The sequence below is a fragment of the Cydia amplana genome, chromosome 6 (genome assembly GCF_948474715.1).
Source record: "Cydia amplana chromosome 6, ilCydAmpl1.1, whole genome shotgun sequence".
NCBI classification, from domain to species: domain Eukaryota; kingdom Metazoa; phylum Arthropoda; class Insecta; order Lepidoptera; family Tortricidae; genus Cydia; species Cydia amplana.
Window position 1 is genome coordinate 15,003,054 of NC_086074.1, and position 19,090 is coordinate 15,022,143.

General features: G+C 40.7%; 1 protein-coding gene across 1 annotated transcript; it reads left to right on the top strand.

Moving 5' to 3' along the window:
• Nucleotides 1-15,817: 15,817 nt before the first annotated feature.
• On the top strand, nt 15,818-17,752 carry LOC134648912 (uncharacterized). The gene is made up of 2 exons (XM_063503514.1): nt 15,818-17,268; nt 17,737-17,752. The coding sequence occupies exon 1, from the start codon at nt 15,871-15,873 to the stop codon at nt 17,176-17,178; it is 1,308 nt and encodes a 435-aa protein (XP_063359584.1). The 5' UTR covers nt 15,818-15,870; the 3' UTR covers nt 17,179-17,268; nt 17,737-17,752.
• Nucleotides 17,753-19,090: the final 1,338 nt, after the last annotated feature.

A 19,090-nucleotide genomic window follows, 5' to 3' on the forward strand; every position in this document is an offset into this window, starting at 1 on the left:
GTATATTGGTTTAAGGTAAGGTATCTATCAAGAGAAGTAGAAGAGTGTGTAGTGGAGATTACAAAATTAACAAATTAAAAAATACCAAATCTTATCACTATGTCTAGAAATCTTCTAAACTACCGGTATACGTTGTTCTCACCCAACCATCACCTTGTTAAAGTCTTTTTCACGCTAAATATAAAGATTAATTACTATGTCTGAGTGCTTAGTTTATAGATACTAAGCTCACGCCTTTCAACTACTTAAAATTAAACGAATCCCCAAACCCAGCGCACTTTACCGCACTTAAAATATAAACCCAAAAACAAATTCCATTTCAACTTTAAAATATTAACCTTCTTAGGGAAAAAGCATGGAAAATCTTGGAGGTTGAATTGGCTTAAAACCTCCCGGCGGATGTGTCATTATAATTTGTAGGGGGAGATGACGGATCCGCCCGGGGCCCGATTACAATACCGTAAGCTATTTTAATCTTAACTTAGTTAAAAATCTTGCGCACGACATTAGCATTAATCACTTTTGACAGTCTAGTAATGGATATTAAGTAATTACGTGCACTTACAGCGAGAATGACGTAATCCTAAAGCGGTATTTATGTGTTGTTTTTTGACAGCTCTTGACATCGAAGATTTTCAGACAGACTGCCATGGCAACATTGGCAACTTTCTTTGTAAACATATGGTTGAATAATGTATACCTAGTACCTACCACAAGACACGCCAATATGTGCGTGATTTTGTTTTTTTTTTTGTGGTTATATATCGTACGAGTACAACAATTACTTAAATGCAATTAATTGTAAGAATTAGTTTCAGTAATGACGATGATTTATCATTTGAATTTGAATTATTTTACTAGAACTATACAACGATACCTATTCAACCCATGTACACACAGGTGCAAAAGTTTATACACATGCTATAAATAGAATTCATTCATAAAGATCGTTTGCACGTATCTAGGGGCCCGATTCGGATTTTGTAATAGATATATATTAGACATCGCCAAGATACGATAACGATATGTTTAAGATCTAATCTGTCAAGTTTGACATTTCCGCGATTCTGGAGATACTTTTGAATGATTTCCACAAGATATTACTTAGAGATCTAATTCACATCTAATAGATATCTAACACGATCTATCTAAAAGCATGTAAAAGTGACATTGGTTGCCCGAATTGCGCTGCAAAAGAGAACTAGTTGAAATCTAAACTATAACGTATCTAGAATGGATCTAGTACGTGTCGTCTCTTGTGAATATCTTGAAGTTCGAATACGGCAGTAGTTCGCTGTTCGCACCTTAAAGATTCGACCGAAATAAACGCTAAGGCTTTAAGTAAAATGAAATTATTATACAGGAAGAAACAAAGCAGCACGAAATATAAAGCTTAATTGAACGTCGACATTGAGAGATTTCAATTCAATTACTAGACCATATTTAACGAAATCCAATCCCCCTTTCCCTCGAGAAATAATATTATTTATTCACAAAAAATAATACAAAACACGGCAACGGAGCTCCGAACGCTGTTGGTTTAGCCGAGATCATTCGATGCAAAAGTTGGATGTGGAGGACGAAGGAACTTGGATAAGCGAAGCCCTCTAAAAATGATTGATGCCATAGAGCGACAGGCCGCCGCGCCGCTGTACATTTTAAAACGAATAAACGTCGATTTTGAAATTCGAAAATTAGGATCATTAGCGCTGTTTGGGGGCCAATTTAATACCTCTTTATTTTGATCTTAAATGTCCTTTCTGTGTAGATATATTCATACATTATTTAAGAGCTTAGCTAAAGCACCTTAGTTTTTTAAGGAGATATTTTTAATCGTACCTAAAAAAATACGTCTTTCAAAATATTCTAATTTGTATTCTGATTTTGTAAAGCAGAAGCGTTTTTTTTGCTGCGCATATCGTTATTAGGTTAGTTTAGTATTTTTTGCTGATCATATAATACCAACCTCTTTTAAGAAAGTAAGTTATTTATCTTGCTACAGTCATGGTCGATTTTTATCAGAATATTCAGAATTTAAATCGAATATCGTATGCAGCGATTCGATTTGTTGAACAAAAGCCCGCATGGTACCCAAGCAATTTCCTAACGTATTGGAAAATGAACAATTGTTTGAAGACATGTTATTACGGCGTTTAGCCTGCTAACAAGTGTGCGTTTGTTTCTGCTGCATTGTCCTATACCGCTTTTCGAAAAGGCATTTTTGCTCACGTTTAATATGGAGATACGTCGTTTTTGGATAGGAGGGTGTAGTCGGTGTAACAATTAGAGAAAGCGACCGGTAGCGACGGCACTATCGCGGCGACAATAGTCGGACTGCGCTCAATATCTTTATGCTCTTTGGTGGTGCCGATGCACGGTTGAATACCTTCTTGGTACGTTTAAGGACGAATGTAGAGTTAAGAAACTGTAGTAAAGCCCGTTTTAGTTACATTATTTTTAGAAATACGGCTGTATTCGAACTTTAAGATACGTCAAATACTAGAGATTGAAACGATATGGATTGGATATGTCAGTGTCAAAAGTGACGCGTTTGTTTGAAGAAACGTCACTTTTGACACTTGTTTGACACTGACATATCCATTCCATATAGTTTCAATCTCTAGTATTTGACGTATCTTAAAGTTCGAATATGGCCGATAGTAGGTAACTTGGCTTAGAAAAAAAAAGCTAAGAAAAAGTAAAACTATATTTTCAGTTTTCATGTGCTTTTAATAAATCTTGTTTACTGAAATAAGTATCTTATTGTATGTTGCGGTATAAATAGGTACCATTGGTATTTTAAAGTTATTTTGAAACACATTTTACTCTTTTATCAAAGAGCATGATTCAGGCTCCTACAGCATCTAGCATATCTAGATAATACCTCCTACCGAACTAATTTTAGCGTTCCGTACAAAACTTTGTTCACGGAACACTTATTTATAGATGAAATTATAATCATTATTAGGGCCTGATCAATCTATAATGACAAATATTATTTTAATAGCGGTAACTTCTACGTAGCAATTGCCAGGACTTATAATAAACGTGAATATGTTTTTTTCTAAAATTTACTCCTGATAGACTGCTGAGTGAGCGACTATATTGCGCGTAATAAATCAGTAGGTAGTAGGTACATTTCTAAGTTAAAAATAAATTCTACTTATTAGTAGTATATTGTAGCACGGGTAGAAGCCCTCGTCGCCGGGCAACGCTTTGTTCCCGCTTCCTCCCGCGCCGTGTTGAATGCAGCGTCTTTACACGCCAAGATAACGCCGCAATTGTTCAGATGCGACGTCAAATTTGCATACAACTCTATAAAAATATGAAGTAAACACACTGCCGTATTCGAACTTCAAGATATTCACAAGAGACGACACGTACTAGATCCATTCTAGATACGTTATAGTTTAGATTTCAACTAGTTCTCTTTTGCAGCGCAATTCGGGACCAATGTCACTTTTACGATAGATCGTGTTAGATATCTATTAGATAAGAATTAGATCTCTAAGTAATATCTTGTGGAAATCGTTCAAGAGTATCTCCAGAATCGCGGAAATGTCAAATTTGACAGGTTAGATCTTAAACATATCGTTATCGCATCTTGGTGACGTCTAAAAGATATCTAGTATTTGTCTATTTCAAAATCCTAATCGGGCCCATAAAAAGTAACTATAGTATACTTATTAGAATACAAAATGTTGCTCCTATTTTATTAAGAGGATAGTATTAGGAAATTAGGGACTATGTATGTATGAAGAAGCGGTTACGTGACTTCGTCCTCTTTCTTAATATATCGTGTGTCTCGCCCGCGCCAATAGATATACAGACAAGTACGAGCGAAATGCACGACAACTGAATATGTCAGTTAAATGTCATTCTGATATCAGTGTACGTTCGAACTTCGAATTGGGCTAATACTCAATATATTCCCACTGTGCTACGATGTAGCACAAACGTAGCGCGTAGCGGCCGTAGCGTCTTACGGATGTGTAAGGTGGCGAAAGGTGTCTTCAACTTGGATGATTTCATATAAAGTGACCTTCAGAAGGCTTATTAGGAGCATGTTTAATTAGCGAGATTTAAGTGCAAATCGGATTAGGTTTATGTTTTATTCGCTTGACAAGTTCACTATTGACGCTACCAAGTTCAGTGCCATTCAGTTCAGAACCTTAATCGTAATAATTACGAGGCTGGTAATTAACAGGAACTCAATAATATCATCATAACTCCTGACAAAAGAACCTCAGTGTTGTCAACTTACTCGTAATTCACCGAAATGTAAACACGGCTTACGCAAACACGCTACATTCACACATAACTAACTCTTGGCGCACAATCCCATTATAACAATCACCTTCCCGTTCATTACGCTCTAAGATACTAAATTTAAATTAACAGCCCCTTGTTAGCTGAACTACATCTGTACTCGAATGAATGCTCATTTCGTAAGCGAAAATCGGAATAGTGTCGCGTTGCTGTTATTGTTGAGTAGACTCGTGAGGCACGCGATATTCGACTTTATTAGAAGCAAAGGTCGTTACCATTGTCATGTAAAATAAATTAAATCTTATACTAGTGTTATTTGTTTAATTTAATTTACATCGAAACCTAATTATAACTTGGATATTTTTAATGGAATATCTTGTAAATAATCTTAGAGTGAATAGACGTCTTTTAGGTAAGCATGCTTCATCCTAGACGGCATCGGAAATTACCATCAGGTGAGATTGTATGTGGTCAAATACTTAAACTTATCCAATAAAAAAAATTGTTACACTGAGCTTGCCGGCAAAATAGGTAAACTCCTTCATATACACTTAATAAAACCTAGGGAAGATAGGATTATAAGTTTGCGTTGTCATAAAAACGCTGACATTGTGGAAATATTGGTCATGTGTATGAATTTCCATAGAAATACTCATTTGTTAAAAGAAAAAAAAATAGATAGGTGCCCGGAATCAACTTAACACCGCTCCGTTACACTATTACTCAGCAAATAATTATTCCACATCAACAAAACCAGTAAAAATAATAATACAACATTTTAACATTTATAAATATAACATAACAAACAGATATATATTTATTAACAAATTCGTTTTGCTTATCCTACAAGCCGACATAGAAACCTACAGCATCAAACGGCACGCTAACCAAATTCCTAATACAGCTGTCATTTAAAACGTCTCCCTATCTTAATACCTAGACAGAAACAGCCAATTTAGCCGTCGCCTCCGCCGTCTTTATCGTATCTTTAATGAACACTCATAAGCGTACACACTACTTAACGTATTGTGCTGGTTAGACGTTACCTAGCGCTGCGACTCCTAGCGCTTTGTGGGATTTGCGTTTTGTACTCGCGATCGTCAGCTGGTTCTTAATTATTAAAACGATGTTTGAAATCCCTACTGCTATTATAAAATTAATTCGAAAGTAACCATGTATGTCTGACATACGAATATGAATATAATGTCTCTCTGCTCTGCTAGCTCTTCACGCTTAAGCCGCTTAATCTACTTAGCTGAAAATTGGTATGGAGATAGTATTAGTTCCAGGGTAGGACATAGGGTACCTAATTTTTATCAATCATCATCATCATTCTACGCAGTCGATGTCGCGGGTAGAGCTAGTATTAAAATATTTATATAATCAAAACGAAATTCATATTAAAATATATAACACCACACTACATAGATGTAGGCACATATACATATCCCCAGTTCATCAGTTGGGCTGCTTCAGCTTCGAACGCTGCGACAGTACTACTTTGAATTTGACATTTCGCTAACCATAAATAATAGGGATGATGACACATGTTGAATTTTATAACAAAATCTTGTAAAATAGATAGCAAACGAGCAATTTATCACAATAATGTGGATATTAAAATAAAATATTGAAAAATTACAAAAATACAGGCCCTGAAAGTTTCAAAATTTAAGTTTTTTTTAACTTCCATAAACGATAAAAGTAAGGGTACCATTCGATTCCTTACATTTCATGCAATAAAATATTGTATAGCAACTATATATATAAACGCAATATTTCACCGACAAAAACGCAATTTTCTTGTTTTGTCCATACTACAAGATGGGCGATGACGTCACGGCCCTTGGCCGTTTTGTATAGGGCGTTTCGCGAGTGAAGTGCGACTGTCGGCCTTTGACTACAATTTCTGACTTTTGTGTTACTTTAATGCAGGTCCCATATAGACATTTGATCCTAAAAACAAACCCGATCGATTGATATCATTTAATAAAATTAGTCATGTAGCCTATTATTGTTATTTTCCCACGTGATCACTCAGTCAGTTTTCGTTAACCTTTTCCACGCCGTGTCAAACACAAAAGCTGTCACTCAGACGCCACATCATTGAAGTCTCAAAACTGAAGTTGAACTTTATGTATATGCACGTAGGTCGATGTTGCTCTGTGGTCTGTGACCGATTAATCGGTCTTTAGCGTTGAACTCACGGTGCGGATATATCGGTCATTGGCGTTCAAAAGGTTAATAAATAAAAATCTAGGCACTTCAAGCGCCACACATTTATTAAAAAACACCAACCTACATAATACAAAATTTTATTCCGATCGTAACGTGGCAACTTTATGTTCGGTCTTAAACTAACGAAAAAGGTTTGCTCCCCTTTGTACTAAAACAATGTAGGCCTAGCACGGGAAATGCTAATACGGGCCGTTCGGTACAAATTGATACTCGATTGTCGTTCATATAAAACACTCCGCGAGCGAGATCGCCCCATGAATAATAAAGAATTGCCGAACGCCGACGACTAGGCGACGCGAGCGATGACTCGCTGCGACGAACGGTGAAAAATCTTTGACATGAGAAAAAATTGCATATACAGTCGCCATCAGATATATCATAGCGGCTAAGGCGCTCACAAATATCTGAACACGCCTCTATTGTGAGGGCGTTAGAGTGCGTGTTCAGATATTGTGAACACCTTGGTCGTTCCGATATATCTGATGGCGACTGTACATGATTGTACTGATATGTAATATGTATTCGCCAACGACGAACATTAAAAAAATCCGTTTTGTGCAGGCAAAATTACCAAAATCTTTTGTAAAATTAGTCTGTGGTTTGCAAGGGGAGAACTATAAAAACTTGGAATTCATTCATGCAATTATCTCTGTAGCTTGCTGTAAGTACACCTTAGGAACATGACCGCAATATTTGTAAAATCGTTTCATAGGTACCTTACATAAGTTAGATATTTATATACTTAACTACTTTTGTTTGTTAACTGAACGCATCTTTCGTCGCGATTGGTACTTCAAAACCCAAATAATTCTGGAAAATCGTCGCAAGCAGCCGGCACCCGAGTAAAAGGCGCCTATTCGCTGCACGTCCACTATAAAACATAACTCCGATTTTCATACAGACCCGTGTTCTACGTTTCCATGTCAAACATCTCCCCTCATATAAAGTACCACGGGCGGCAGTAAACCCGCGCCACTGTTAGCTTTATTGGGATTTTATGACTAAATCAACACTTGAAATCTATAAAAATGTAAAATCGTGACGCATAGGTGCCGTTTAGTCACTGCAGATCGGCAAAGGTTTATTATTTTTTTATAGATTTATTTCAATCTGATCTTTATATAACATGTATTAATGGCGTTTTAGCCAATGCAATTTGGAGTAAAAATATAAAAAAATAGTTAAAACTATAACTATATTCTTACTACGAACCAAAAATTAGCTGTGATTAAAAGTGAACTACAATAACAACACAGTTTTTTTTTATTTTGATCTGTAGCAACAACAGTTTACACTATTGTCTAAATTACATTAACAACATTCTAACACAAAAAGAAACACGATGTAACTACCTAACAATTTATTTATGGATCAAATACCTGCACCGATAATAAAAATGTAAAAAAACTAAATTGGACTCACATAATTCGTCTATTTTCATTCACGTAATTAGACACTGTAATTGCCATCAAATCAAGTCAAATGCGTATAATTAATTGTCATGAAGACATGTAATGACGGTGATCACGCGTGATTGCGTAAGTGGAGTCATGGAGGTACGCTTCCGCGGGATTCGGGAACCAGTCAGTGGAATACCGATTGACGTTAGTGTGTGGGGAGATAGTGGCTTTAGAGCTACGAAAGTTGCGACGAAAGCAATTAAACATGAATAATTATATATATTTCATATTGTTAAAATTGTAGGTAGGTTTAATTTACACTATCTGAGTGATAAACTAAATTTGATGTAACAATACATAAATTGTACTTAAAAATAATTAATCCTTCTTACAACAGGGTAACAACAATGTTTGTTAAAACTTTAAGTTCACGTACTGACTGCACTTTCTTTTTGCGCTGTTTCTGCTCAAAATTAGTGGATTACGTCCGATTTTACTGCCACTAATCTTTTATGGTGTTTACAATTTTGTATGAGCTCCGATTTTTCAACAAATCTATAATAATTTGTTGTTATTATTAGCGATTGATTAGGGCGAGTAAAAGGTATTATTATATTTAACTACTCGCGTAGGTAAACTAGTTAGCAAAGCGAACCAAACACTCCTTGAATACCAGAAAACCCCACTCTTTCCTACTCTGAGCATATCTTTACGGGTTGTATAACTTCAGCGATATCTAAGGCGACCAACCGGACGTTTCTCATTTGGGCATATGCTCTCACCACAGCACGGTCGTTTCCCATCCTTTACAGGTGTCCATTTTGATTTGTGTAAATTTAAATTCCCTTGTAACATTCGGCATAGCCAAGTTCCTCAAACTCCCCTGCCATATGAGCATCTAATTACTCAGTCTAAACCACAATCGCATAAGGCTAGCTCACTACGTGTATGACGTTTACCCGCGACACACAATTACCCCCTAGCCCGATTACCGCAGGTGTCGAAACGGCTTTACATTAATGTTGATTGCTGTCAAGCTTACTTGAATACTGATTCAATTTGTCAATTTAATTTCTGCAAAATTAGCTCATTAGGTTTACTTAAACTGCCACAATAAATTGTTAATGTTTGTCGTTTATTCGAAGCAGAGACTTTTGATCTGTACATACAGATCGTATGAAGACCACATACTAAACGTTAAGGGTCATTTGCAAATTTATTGTACCTTTGTCTAATTTTTTCTTATCATTCTCAGTTTCGTAACGAAAATTAACCATACAAAAATGCAAATTTTTATAGCTAACATTCGTAACGAAACATTTTTGTATGGTTAATTTTCATTACGAAACTGAGAATGTTAAGAAAAAAATAGACTAAGGTACAAAAAAATTGCAAATGACCCTAGAAGTATATTTAATAATAATAATAACCCCCCAAAGGGATCACCTTGTCGTGGTGGGCGGGCTTACGGGTTGGTGATACTATAAATGCAAGGTCAAAACACCTGAACCACACCCCAATTATAGGGAGACACAATATGTATATGTGCCAATATCAACTAGGCTTACCCTTCCCAAACTAAGATCCCAACTATCCTATCCTTTCTTCTTTCTTCCTTCCTTTTCTCTTTTTTTCTTGCTACCCTAGATTAAATATGCAGTTACGATCAAGAAGTTTACGTCCGGGGCCGCTACCCGAGGGCAATCGTCGGGGCGCATCTGGAGCCGTTTCTGGATGCCACAGCATGCGATCCAACGGCGATGCGGAGTTGAGCAGGCGGGCTCCCATCGAACAATCTGTTACAGCCGCAGACGGGCCGCTTCCCGAGGGCGATCGTCGGGGCGCACCTGGAGCCGTTGCTGGGTGCCACAGCATGCGATCCAGCGGCGATGTGGAGCTGAGCAGGCGGGCTCGCATCGAAGAATATACTACAGCCGAAAATCACCCTACTCGAGAATCCTCACCTACATCGTTGTGTCCCTCAATTCCGTCGTCGACAGTGTCTCTATTTTCTTCAGTTCCGTCATCACCAGCCTCTTACTTAAATATTTCAAGGTCCGAGAGGACATCAGTGTGCTCTTCACCTTCTTTTAATACGGCCGAGGACGTTGTGCAGGAGGCAAGTACCGCCAACCAACCTGCACCCGCCACGGATCGTCAAAATGCGCGTAAGAAATGGTCACGTGATATGAACATTTTCATCTTGCGCGCATATTTTAGAATCACAGCTCTTGAAACTGAAACCCGAAAATATTTGCCTCAGCTACATGCTGAATTCAGCGAAAAATTCCCGACTCATCAAGCTAGCAGACAACGATTAGGTGATCAACGTAGGGCCATAATGCGTAGCAAGCTACTTTCCGATAAAGATATTGCAGAGATTAAGAAACTAGCAGAAAACGATCTAAAAAATTCCTCAAGACCCTCCCAGCACGCATACACACATAATAACAGTCAGCGAATGATCTGGACTAACGAGATCAACGAAGCGATAATAAAGGAATACTACCGAATAACACAACTGGAAACAAACATAACAGCGTATAGAAAACCACTACATCAAGCTATTATAGCATTGCATCCTCAAGTATCTCACGTATCCGAACAAAGAATAGCAGACCAACGGCGAGTTATCATTAACAATAAGTACATAAGTGAACAAAGACTCCAGGAAATAAGGGTTGAAATATCACAAGGCTTAGCTCTAGACGGAGATAATGTACAAAACAGAAACAATTTACCCCATGTAACTGAGTCCTTACCGACTGACCCTACTGACGATTTAACTATAAATGAACATTTCTTTGAAATAAATCATGACTCTCTATCTAATAATTCTGACCATAGTGAACAGTCGATACCACAATATTCGCTCCCGACAGCAATTCAAGAGGAAATTGAACAAACTTTCCTGACTGCTATAAGCCTCTTTCAAAATTCTGACCCCATAGCCAGACCCAGTATACCTAAACAAAAAATATCAAAAAAATTTACTTCTATTGTTCACTTCATTAATAACGTAATATTGCCGAAATATCTACCCCAAGACTCAAATTTTGAAAATACACATAGCACCCTCTACTGCGCAGCGTTCGCTGCAGCCACACAAAATGGATCTAAGATTAATGACTCTCACAATAATCGCCAGCACAGTAACCAACCGCCCCTATGGCAAAAGAGACTACAAAATAGAATAACGGATCTTAGAGCTAAAATAGGTAGAGTAACAGAGTTTATTAACGGCAACTCTAGTCCGCGACTTCTAAGACATATAGATGCAGTTAAGCGACAGTATAAACTACATTCCCGACACGAACACGAAAATACACACCTATCTCATTTTTTAGACACCCTTAAGCAAAAACTTAGTGCACTCACAAGTAGACTCCGTAGATATAAGCTTACAACCCTACGCCAAAAACAAAATAAACAATTTATTAACAATGAGAAAGTATTTTACAGAAATCTTCAGAACAGCAATACAAACGAGTCTGAACAAAATTCAGGACCTGACTGCGTATCCCCGACTACTGAAGACTTGCACCATTTCTGGTCCGAGATCTGGTCCAAGCCAGTAGAACATAGGAATGCCGAATGGATTGAGGCTGATAAAGAATTTTTAAAATCGGTTCCTGACATGGTTTATGATCAGATTAGCATTGATTTACTACAATCAGTAATAGGTAAAACGCATAACTGGAAAGCCACTGGTTCAGATAAAATCCACAACTACTGGTTGAAAAAATTTACTTATTTGCACCCAATACTGCTCAGACAAATTAATGAATTCATTGATGCTCCAGAAACACTACCGAAATACATCACACAGGGCGTAACATATATGTTAATTAAAGACAAATCAGATAGAACAAATCCCGCTAAATATAGACCCATTACCTGCTTACAGACCATCTATAAAATTATTACATCATGTATTAGCAAACTTATTTACCGTCATATAGAAGCACACAGTATATTAGCCGATCAGCAAAAAGGGTGCCGACAAAACAGCCAGGGCTGCAAAGAACAGCTTACAATAGACGCCGTCATCTCCAAACAAGCTAAGAGTAACAAGAAAGATATCTACACTATGTACATAGATTATAAAAAGGCCTTTGATTCAGTACCGCATACTTGGTTAATCTATATTCTTAAGCACTACAAAATACACAGCTCTATCATACTGTTCCTGAAAAATACTATGTTACATTGGTCAACAGTTCTGAAAATAATTAGCAATACCACTAACGTCGAAACGGAACCCATCAACATCCGTAGAGGAATTTTCCAAGGGGATGCCCTGAGTCCGCTCTGGTTCTGTCTTGCGCTCAACCCACTATCCACTTTACTGAACAACAGCAAATCTGGATATAAAATCTGCTATGAAAATACTTCGCACACCATATCGCATTTGATGTATATGGACGACATCAAACTCTATAGTAATAATATATATAATATCTATAATCTCGCTGATATCACACAATCGTTTTCTTCAGATATACACATGGAGTTTGGCATTGACAAGTGTAAAATCCAATCAGTTCGAAGTGGCAACATAGAACGTAACAGCTACACCCTCAACAATGGAGAACAAGTAGATCCTGTCGACGAAGAAACTGGTTACAAATACCTCGGTTACCAACAAACACAGCAAATTCACCATAAAATAACTAAAGGTTCACTTAAACAGAAATTTACAGGCAGGCTGCACAAAATCCTCAACTCTTACCTTAATTCACGTAACACCATCAAGGCAATAAATACATATGCCGTTCCAATTCTAACCTACTCTTTTGGTATTATACAGTGGTCACAAACAGACCTTTGTAATCTTCAACGAATAATTAACACTTTAATGACAAAATATCGAAAGCACCACCCGCGAAGCTGTATCCAGAGACAGACCCTACCAAAATCTGAAGGCGGAAGGGGCTTAATTGATATTAAAAATCTTCACAACAGACAGGTAAGCTCACTCAGGAATTTTTTTCACAACCGCTCTATTAATTCCGGCATACATAAAGCTATTGTAACCGCCGATAAAAAATGTACTCCATTGAACTTATGCGACCCCAGGACACAGAAAAGTGAGGTAATAGTAGATCACCAGCAAAAACAACAAGCTTGGATCCAAAAGTCACTCCACGGTAGACATCGACTCGACCTGATCAACCCTAGTGTCGACAAGCTGGCCTCCAATATGTGGCTAAAGAGAGGTGAGTTGTTTCCGGAAACCGAAGGATTTATCATAGCCATTCAAGATCAAATAATAGATACTAAGAATTACATAAAATATATAATCCGCGACCGTAATTTACAAACTGACTTGTGCCGACGCTGCCATGCTGCGTCCGAGACAATACAACACATTACAGGAGCATGCCGATCCATAGCCCAGACCGACTACAAACACCGCCATGACCAAGTTGCAGCTATCATTCACCAATATCTTGCAGTTAAATACCACCTCATTAATAACAGGTCCCCTTACTATAAATACACCCCACAAATTATTTTAGAGTCTACCGAATACAAACTTTACTGGGACAGAACTATCATCACCGACAAAACAATACATTACAATAGACCTGACATTACCCTCCACGATAAAGGTGCAAAAACTGTGTATCTCATTGACGTAGCCATACCCAACACGCATAACCTCTCTCCAACTCACACTGAAAAGATTAGTAAATACGCAGACTTGTCAATAGAGATAAAAACCCAATGGCGGGTGAATACTGTAAAGACTATACCAGTAATAATTTCATCTACCGGTGTTATCCCTCGCACTCCGCATACCAGTCTAAAAACCCTCGATATACACCCACTCACCTACATTCTTGCTCAGAAAGCTGTTATATTGAACACATGTCGGATAGTACGCAAATTCTTAGCTTTAGAAAATTAGGGTATTACATATCCTTCTATATTCGTTTGGCCAAAAGCCCGCGAATATGGAAGTAAAATCACCTCTGACTGGAGAGAAAAACAAATTGAAACAAATAATAATAATAATAATAAGGCTCTTGAACCCACCATCACCGTGTCGGAGCAGCGATTATCGGATCAGGTGCGCGTCATTCAGCGGCTAAAGCGGCTGGATGACACGACACTTGATCGGCTTCGCCTGGAGGCTCTCTCTGCTTGCGCGGCCTCCACCTCGGCGCGGGACCCGCCCGCGACGTCGCCGAATCCGGTGCCCGCACCCGACCGGGCACCGGGGGTACCGCGGGTGGATCTCAACGCCGACGAGGAGGAGATCGCGCAGAGTGTGAGTAGTACAGCCAATGAGCATCTGAGGAGGACTCTGGATGAGGCGATTACGCAGTATCGCTCCACTCCCAACACTAGGCCACGATTACCACGTTTGCCTATGAATAGACGCAATCTAGCGCTAATGGGAGCCCTAAATGCTTAACTAGAGCCATATCTACGGACTAGTAAAGATTTAGATGATACGCACGCGATCATGTATTGCGGAGCCATCGCGGCGTGCCGTGTTGCACGAGTCAAGTTTCCGGACTCTGAACGTGCACCTAGGACCGCTGGGGGTGCCCCCGCATGGCAAATACGGATCGAGCGACGTATTAGCTCCTTTAGGACTCTTATCGCAAAGCTGATCTGCTTCAGGGGGGGCAACAATCGCCCCCGAGTAATGCGCTTTGTAAACCAGGCGTTCGCGGGGACGGATATCAGGCCCCGCGACTACATGGCCAACGTTATGGAGCGCATCGACTTTCTAAAGCAGAAAGTCTATGCATGGGCAAACCGTATTCGCCGCTACAGAGAGCGTGTGAATCGATTCCAGCAGAATCGTCTTTTCCAGAGTGACCAAAGGAAGGTGTACCGAAAGTGGGAGGAAACTAATCTTCGTGAGTCCGACACGCAGCCGCCGGATCCTACTGTCATGACTGACTTTTGGCGTAGCATCTGGTCGGTGCCTGTCGGACACACCGAGGGGAGTTGGATGAATGTTGTCGAACGTGAATGCGAGTCCATCGAACCTATGGGGGTAGTCACTATCACCCCCGATGACGTAAGTTGTGCCATCCGCACGGCCCAGAACTGGAAAAGCCCTGGGCCGGATGGATTGCACAACTTCTGGCTAAAATGGTTCCGATGCTCGCACTCGTGCTTGGCAGCACAATTTCAACAAGCCTTCGAGCTTGGTTCTCTCCCACCTTCCTTAACAACTGGTGTCACTTTCCTGCTCTATAAGTCCGGTAGTACCATGGAAGCGAAGAATTACAGACCCATCACGTGCTTGCCTACACTCTATAAGCTCCTTACATCCATTTTGAGAACAAAAATCAACGCGCACATTGTCGCTAACAATATTTTGGCCCCCGCTCAAAATGGATGTAGGGTTGGGTCCCGTGGTACTAAAGAGCTCCTCCTCATAGACATGACCATCTGCCAACAAATCCGGCGGAACAGGAGTGCCCTCTCAGCCGCTTGGATTGACTATAAGAAGGCCTATGATTCGGTGCCTCATTCATGGCTGGGGAGGGTCTTAGAGCTGTATAAAGTTGATACAGCTTTGAGAGCCTTCCTAAGCGCGTGTATGAGGCAGTGGACCACAGTCCTTCGTCAACCAGGAGGCGGGGATGACCGCCCTGGCCCGCAGGAATTTATAAGGATTGAGCGAGGAATATTTCAGGGTGATAGTCTGAGTCCCCTATGGTTCTGCCTAGCTCTGAATCCCCTCAGCACCCTGCTGAAGGATTTGGGACTAGGTTGTCGGCTTCGGAGAGAGGGTGAAGTCATTTCTCACCTTCTGTACATGGATGACCTCAAATTATTTGCACCAAATAACCAAGATTTGAAGGAGCTACTGAAAACCACCGAAGTCTTCAGTAGTGCCATCAACATGGAGTTTGGTGTCGATAAATGTGCGGTTATGCATGTACAGCGGGGGAAGGTTGTAAATTCAACAAATTTACAACCTTCTGAGACAATGTCTTTCAGATCTATCTCTGAATCAGAAACCTATAAATACCTTGGTATGTCACAGTCGTTGGGTATTGAGGACGAGGGTATTAGACGGTCGGTGAAGGAGCGCTTTTTCAGTCGGCTCACAAAAGTTCTTAACAGTCTTTTGTCAGGAGGCAACAAAGTGCGCGCCTTCAACGCCTGGGTAATGCCCCTACTCACATACTCCTTTGGCATACTAAGGTGGACACAGATCGAGCTGGACGCCCTGGATCGGAGGGTCCGATCACTGCTCACCGCACATCGCATGCTACACCCACGCTCGTCAGTTATGAGATTGTACATCCCACGGAAATGTGGAGGCCGAGGCTTCCTAAACGCCAAGGATCTCCACAACCGCGAGGTGTACAATCTCAGGAATTATTTCCTTAACAACGAGTGTGGGATGCATCGTGATGTGGTGGCAGTAGACAGGAACCTCACGCCTCTCTCCTTGGCAAACGAGAACTGGCGCAAACCTGTGGTACTAAGTACTGCGGATCGCAAGGCGGCATGGGAGAGTAAGGTGCTACACGGGCGGTTTTACAAGGCCCTCACGGGACCCGATGTAGACCTGCTCGCGTCGGTGAACTGGTTACGATTCGGGGACCTCTTCGGAGAAACCGAGGGTTTTGCCTGTGCAATTGCGGACGAAGTAATGATGACGAACAACTATCGGAAATATATCCTGAGGGACGGTACGGTCGACATTTGTCGGGCATGCCGCCGTCCCGGAGAGTCACTCAGGCATATCATTTCCGGTTGCTCTCATCTTGCTAACGGCGAGTACTTGCACAGACATAACCTCGTAGCCAGGATTATTCACCAGCAGCTTGCTCTTCTATACGGCCTTGTGGCCCGCGAAGTACCGTACTACAAGTATTCACCTGCGCCAGTTCTCGAGAATGGTCGTGCCACGCTCTATTGGGATCGATCTATCATCACTGACAGGACTATTGTAGCCAATAAGCCTGACATTGTGATAATAGATCGAGCGCAACGCCGGGCCGTGCTCGTTGACATCACCATCCCCCATGATGAGAATCTCGTGAAAGCCGAGAAGGACAAGTCCAGTAAGTACCTAGACTTGGCTCACGAGATAACCGCCATGTGGGATGTTGATTCGACGATCATTGTCCCGATAGTTGTATCAGCGAACGGTCTAATAGCGAAGAGTCTCGACCAACATCTTGAGAGACTCTCGCTAGGTGGTTGGATCAAGAGTCAGATGCAGAAGGCGGTGATCTTGGACACGGCGCGGATAGTCCGTCGGTTCCTCTCTCTGCAGCCCTGACCACCGGCAGCTTGGGCCTTGCCCCGCTGCTGGCGGCACCCTAGGTTAGGTTTTTTTATAATATGTTTATAAGTATTTTGTATTGTTTTTGTAAGTGTTTTTGTATTTTATTTTTATATCCATATTATAAATTAACCTAACTTAAGATGATAAATAAATAAAGAGAATAATAATAATAATAATCTGATCTTGGACACGGCGCGGATAGTCCGCCGGTTCCTCTCTCTGCGGCCCTGACCACCGGTAGCTTGGGCCCTGCCCCGCTGCCGGCGGCATTCTAGGTTAGGTTTTTTATAATGTGTTTATATGTTTTTTTTTATTGTTTTGTAAGTGTTTTATATTTTACTTTTATATTCATATTATAAAAACCCTAACTTAAGAGAAAAGATAAATAAAGAGATAATAATAATAATGATCTTGGACACGGCGCGGATAGTCCGCCGGTTCCTCTCTCTGCGGCCCTGACCACCGGCAGCTTGGGCCTTGCCCCGCTGCTGGCGGCACCCTAGGTTAGGTTTTTTATAATGTGTTTATATGTATTTTTTATTGTTTTGTAAGTGTTTTTATATTTTACTTTTATATTCATATTATAAATCACCTAGCCTAGAGAGTTCAAGTAAATAAAGAGAATAATAATAATATATCATTTATTGTCAGGCAACTAAGGCCCATAGATACATACCTTACAAACTAACATACATACAATAATAATAACCTTACAAGCTAAAAATTATTTCGGCGACACTGAGGTTTTCTGCTGTGTCGCATGTTCAGGTGTAGGATTTGGCAGATTCCCACGGAACCGCCGAAATACCACACCCTTCGGCCAGAAGTCCGCGCTCGAGATGGTTTCCAGCAGCGGCCGCGGCACGCGCACCACGAACGAGGTGAAGTGCACGTAATGGCGCGATCGCAGCTGGAACACTTTCAGCTCGTACCGGATCTTCTTGCGAACATATTCCACCACATCGTCAACCGTGGCGGAAACGTGCAGGCGCGATACATATAGCGCCGTATTCGGCGTGGCAACTCTCAGGCCAGAAGCAATATCTAGCTCCGCAGTGCCACACTGGCTCTTGCGAGGCGCCTTGCGCGGCTTCCTCTCCTTCGACGCCTGTGTGAATCCTTTTTCGGCGCGGGGTGGCTTCTCATCACGAGAAACACGTTCAGGCACCCTCGAAGGTGCTTTTCTTCGTTTTGCAGCAGCAGCGTAATCGAGACCAGGAGTCGCTGATACACCAACTGGAGCAGATGACGGCACGACGAGACGCGGCGTGCGGGGTGCGGGGGGCGGGCCGGCGGCGGGTACTGACGTCGTATCGCTCGTTGCTGACCCAGCATTGCACACATTTGTACGCGCATCACTACACGAGCCCAAGTCAGTGGCCTCGTGTGACCTACATACCGAAACAGTGTCACGGAGTGTCACCACCTCGGTACGAAGTTCACAAATGGTGTTATTTGCGACTTCTAACTTAGACTGCACCTCTTCCAGACTCGTCTTCAGGAATGTTATGTCCTTCAGCAGCTTGGTGACGTCGACATGATCGAAGGTAACCGGCGGTAACCGGTCTAGCCGCTTCGCAACGACCATACGCACACACACTCAACGCAATAAAAAAAATTTTTAGTTATCTATTTTCATTACACTTGAGTGTAGAAACTCACCCGATTGCTAAACATAACAATCTCACTTTTAGAAGACGAGTTGTACTAAATATTCTACTAACTATTACGAGTACTAATACTTGTTTTTGAAAGTTTATAATAGTGATGGGTAGGACATCAATTTAAAATGAGTTTGTATGAGTACCTCATTTTCTAAAATGAGGTGTTACAATGTCTTACTTCAAATGAGGTGAGGTACTAGCATATTTTCAGCGTCGACTATCCATTAATTCCAACGGCGACA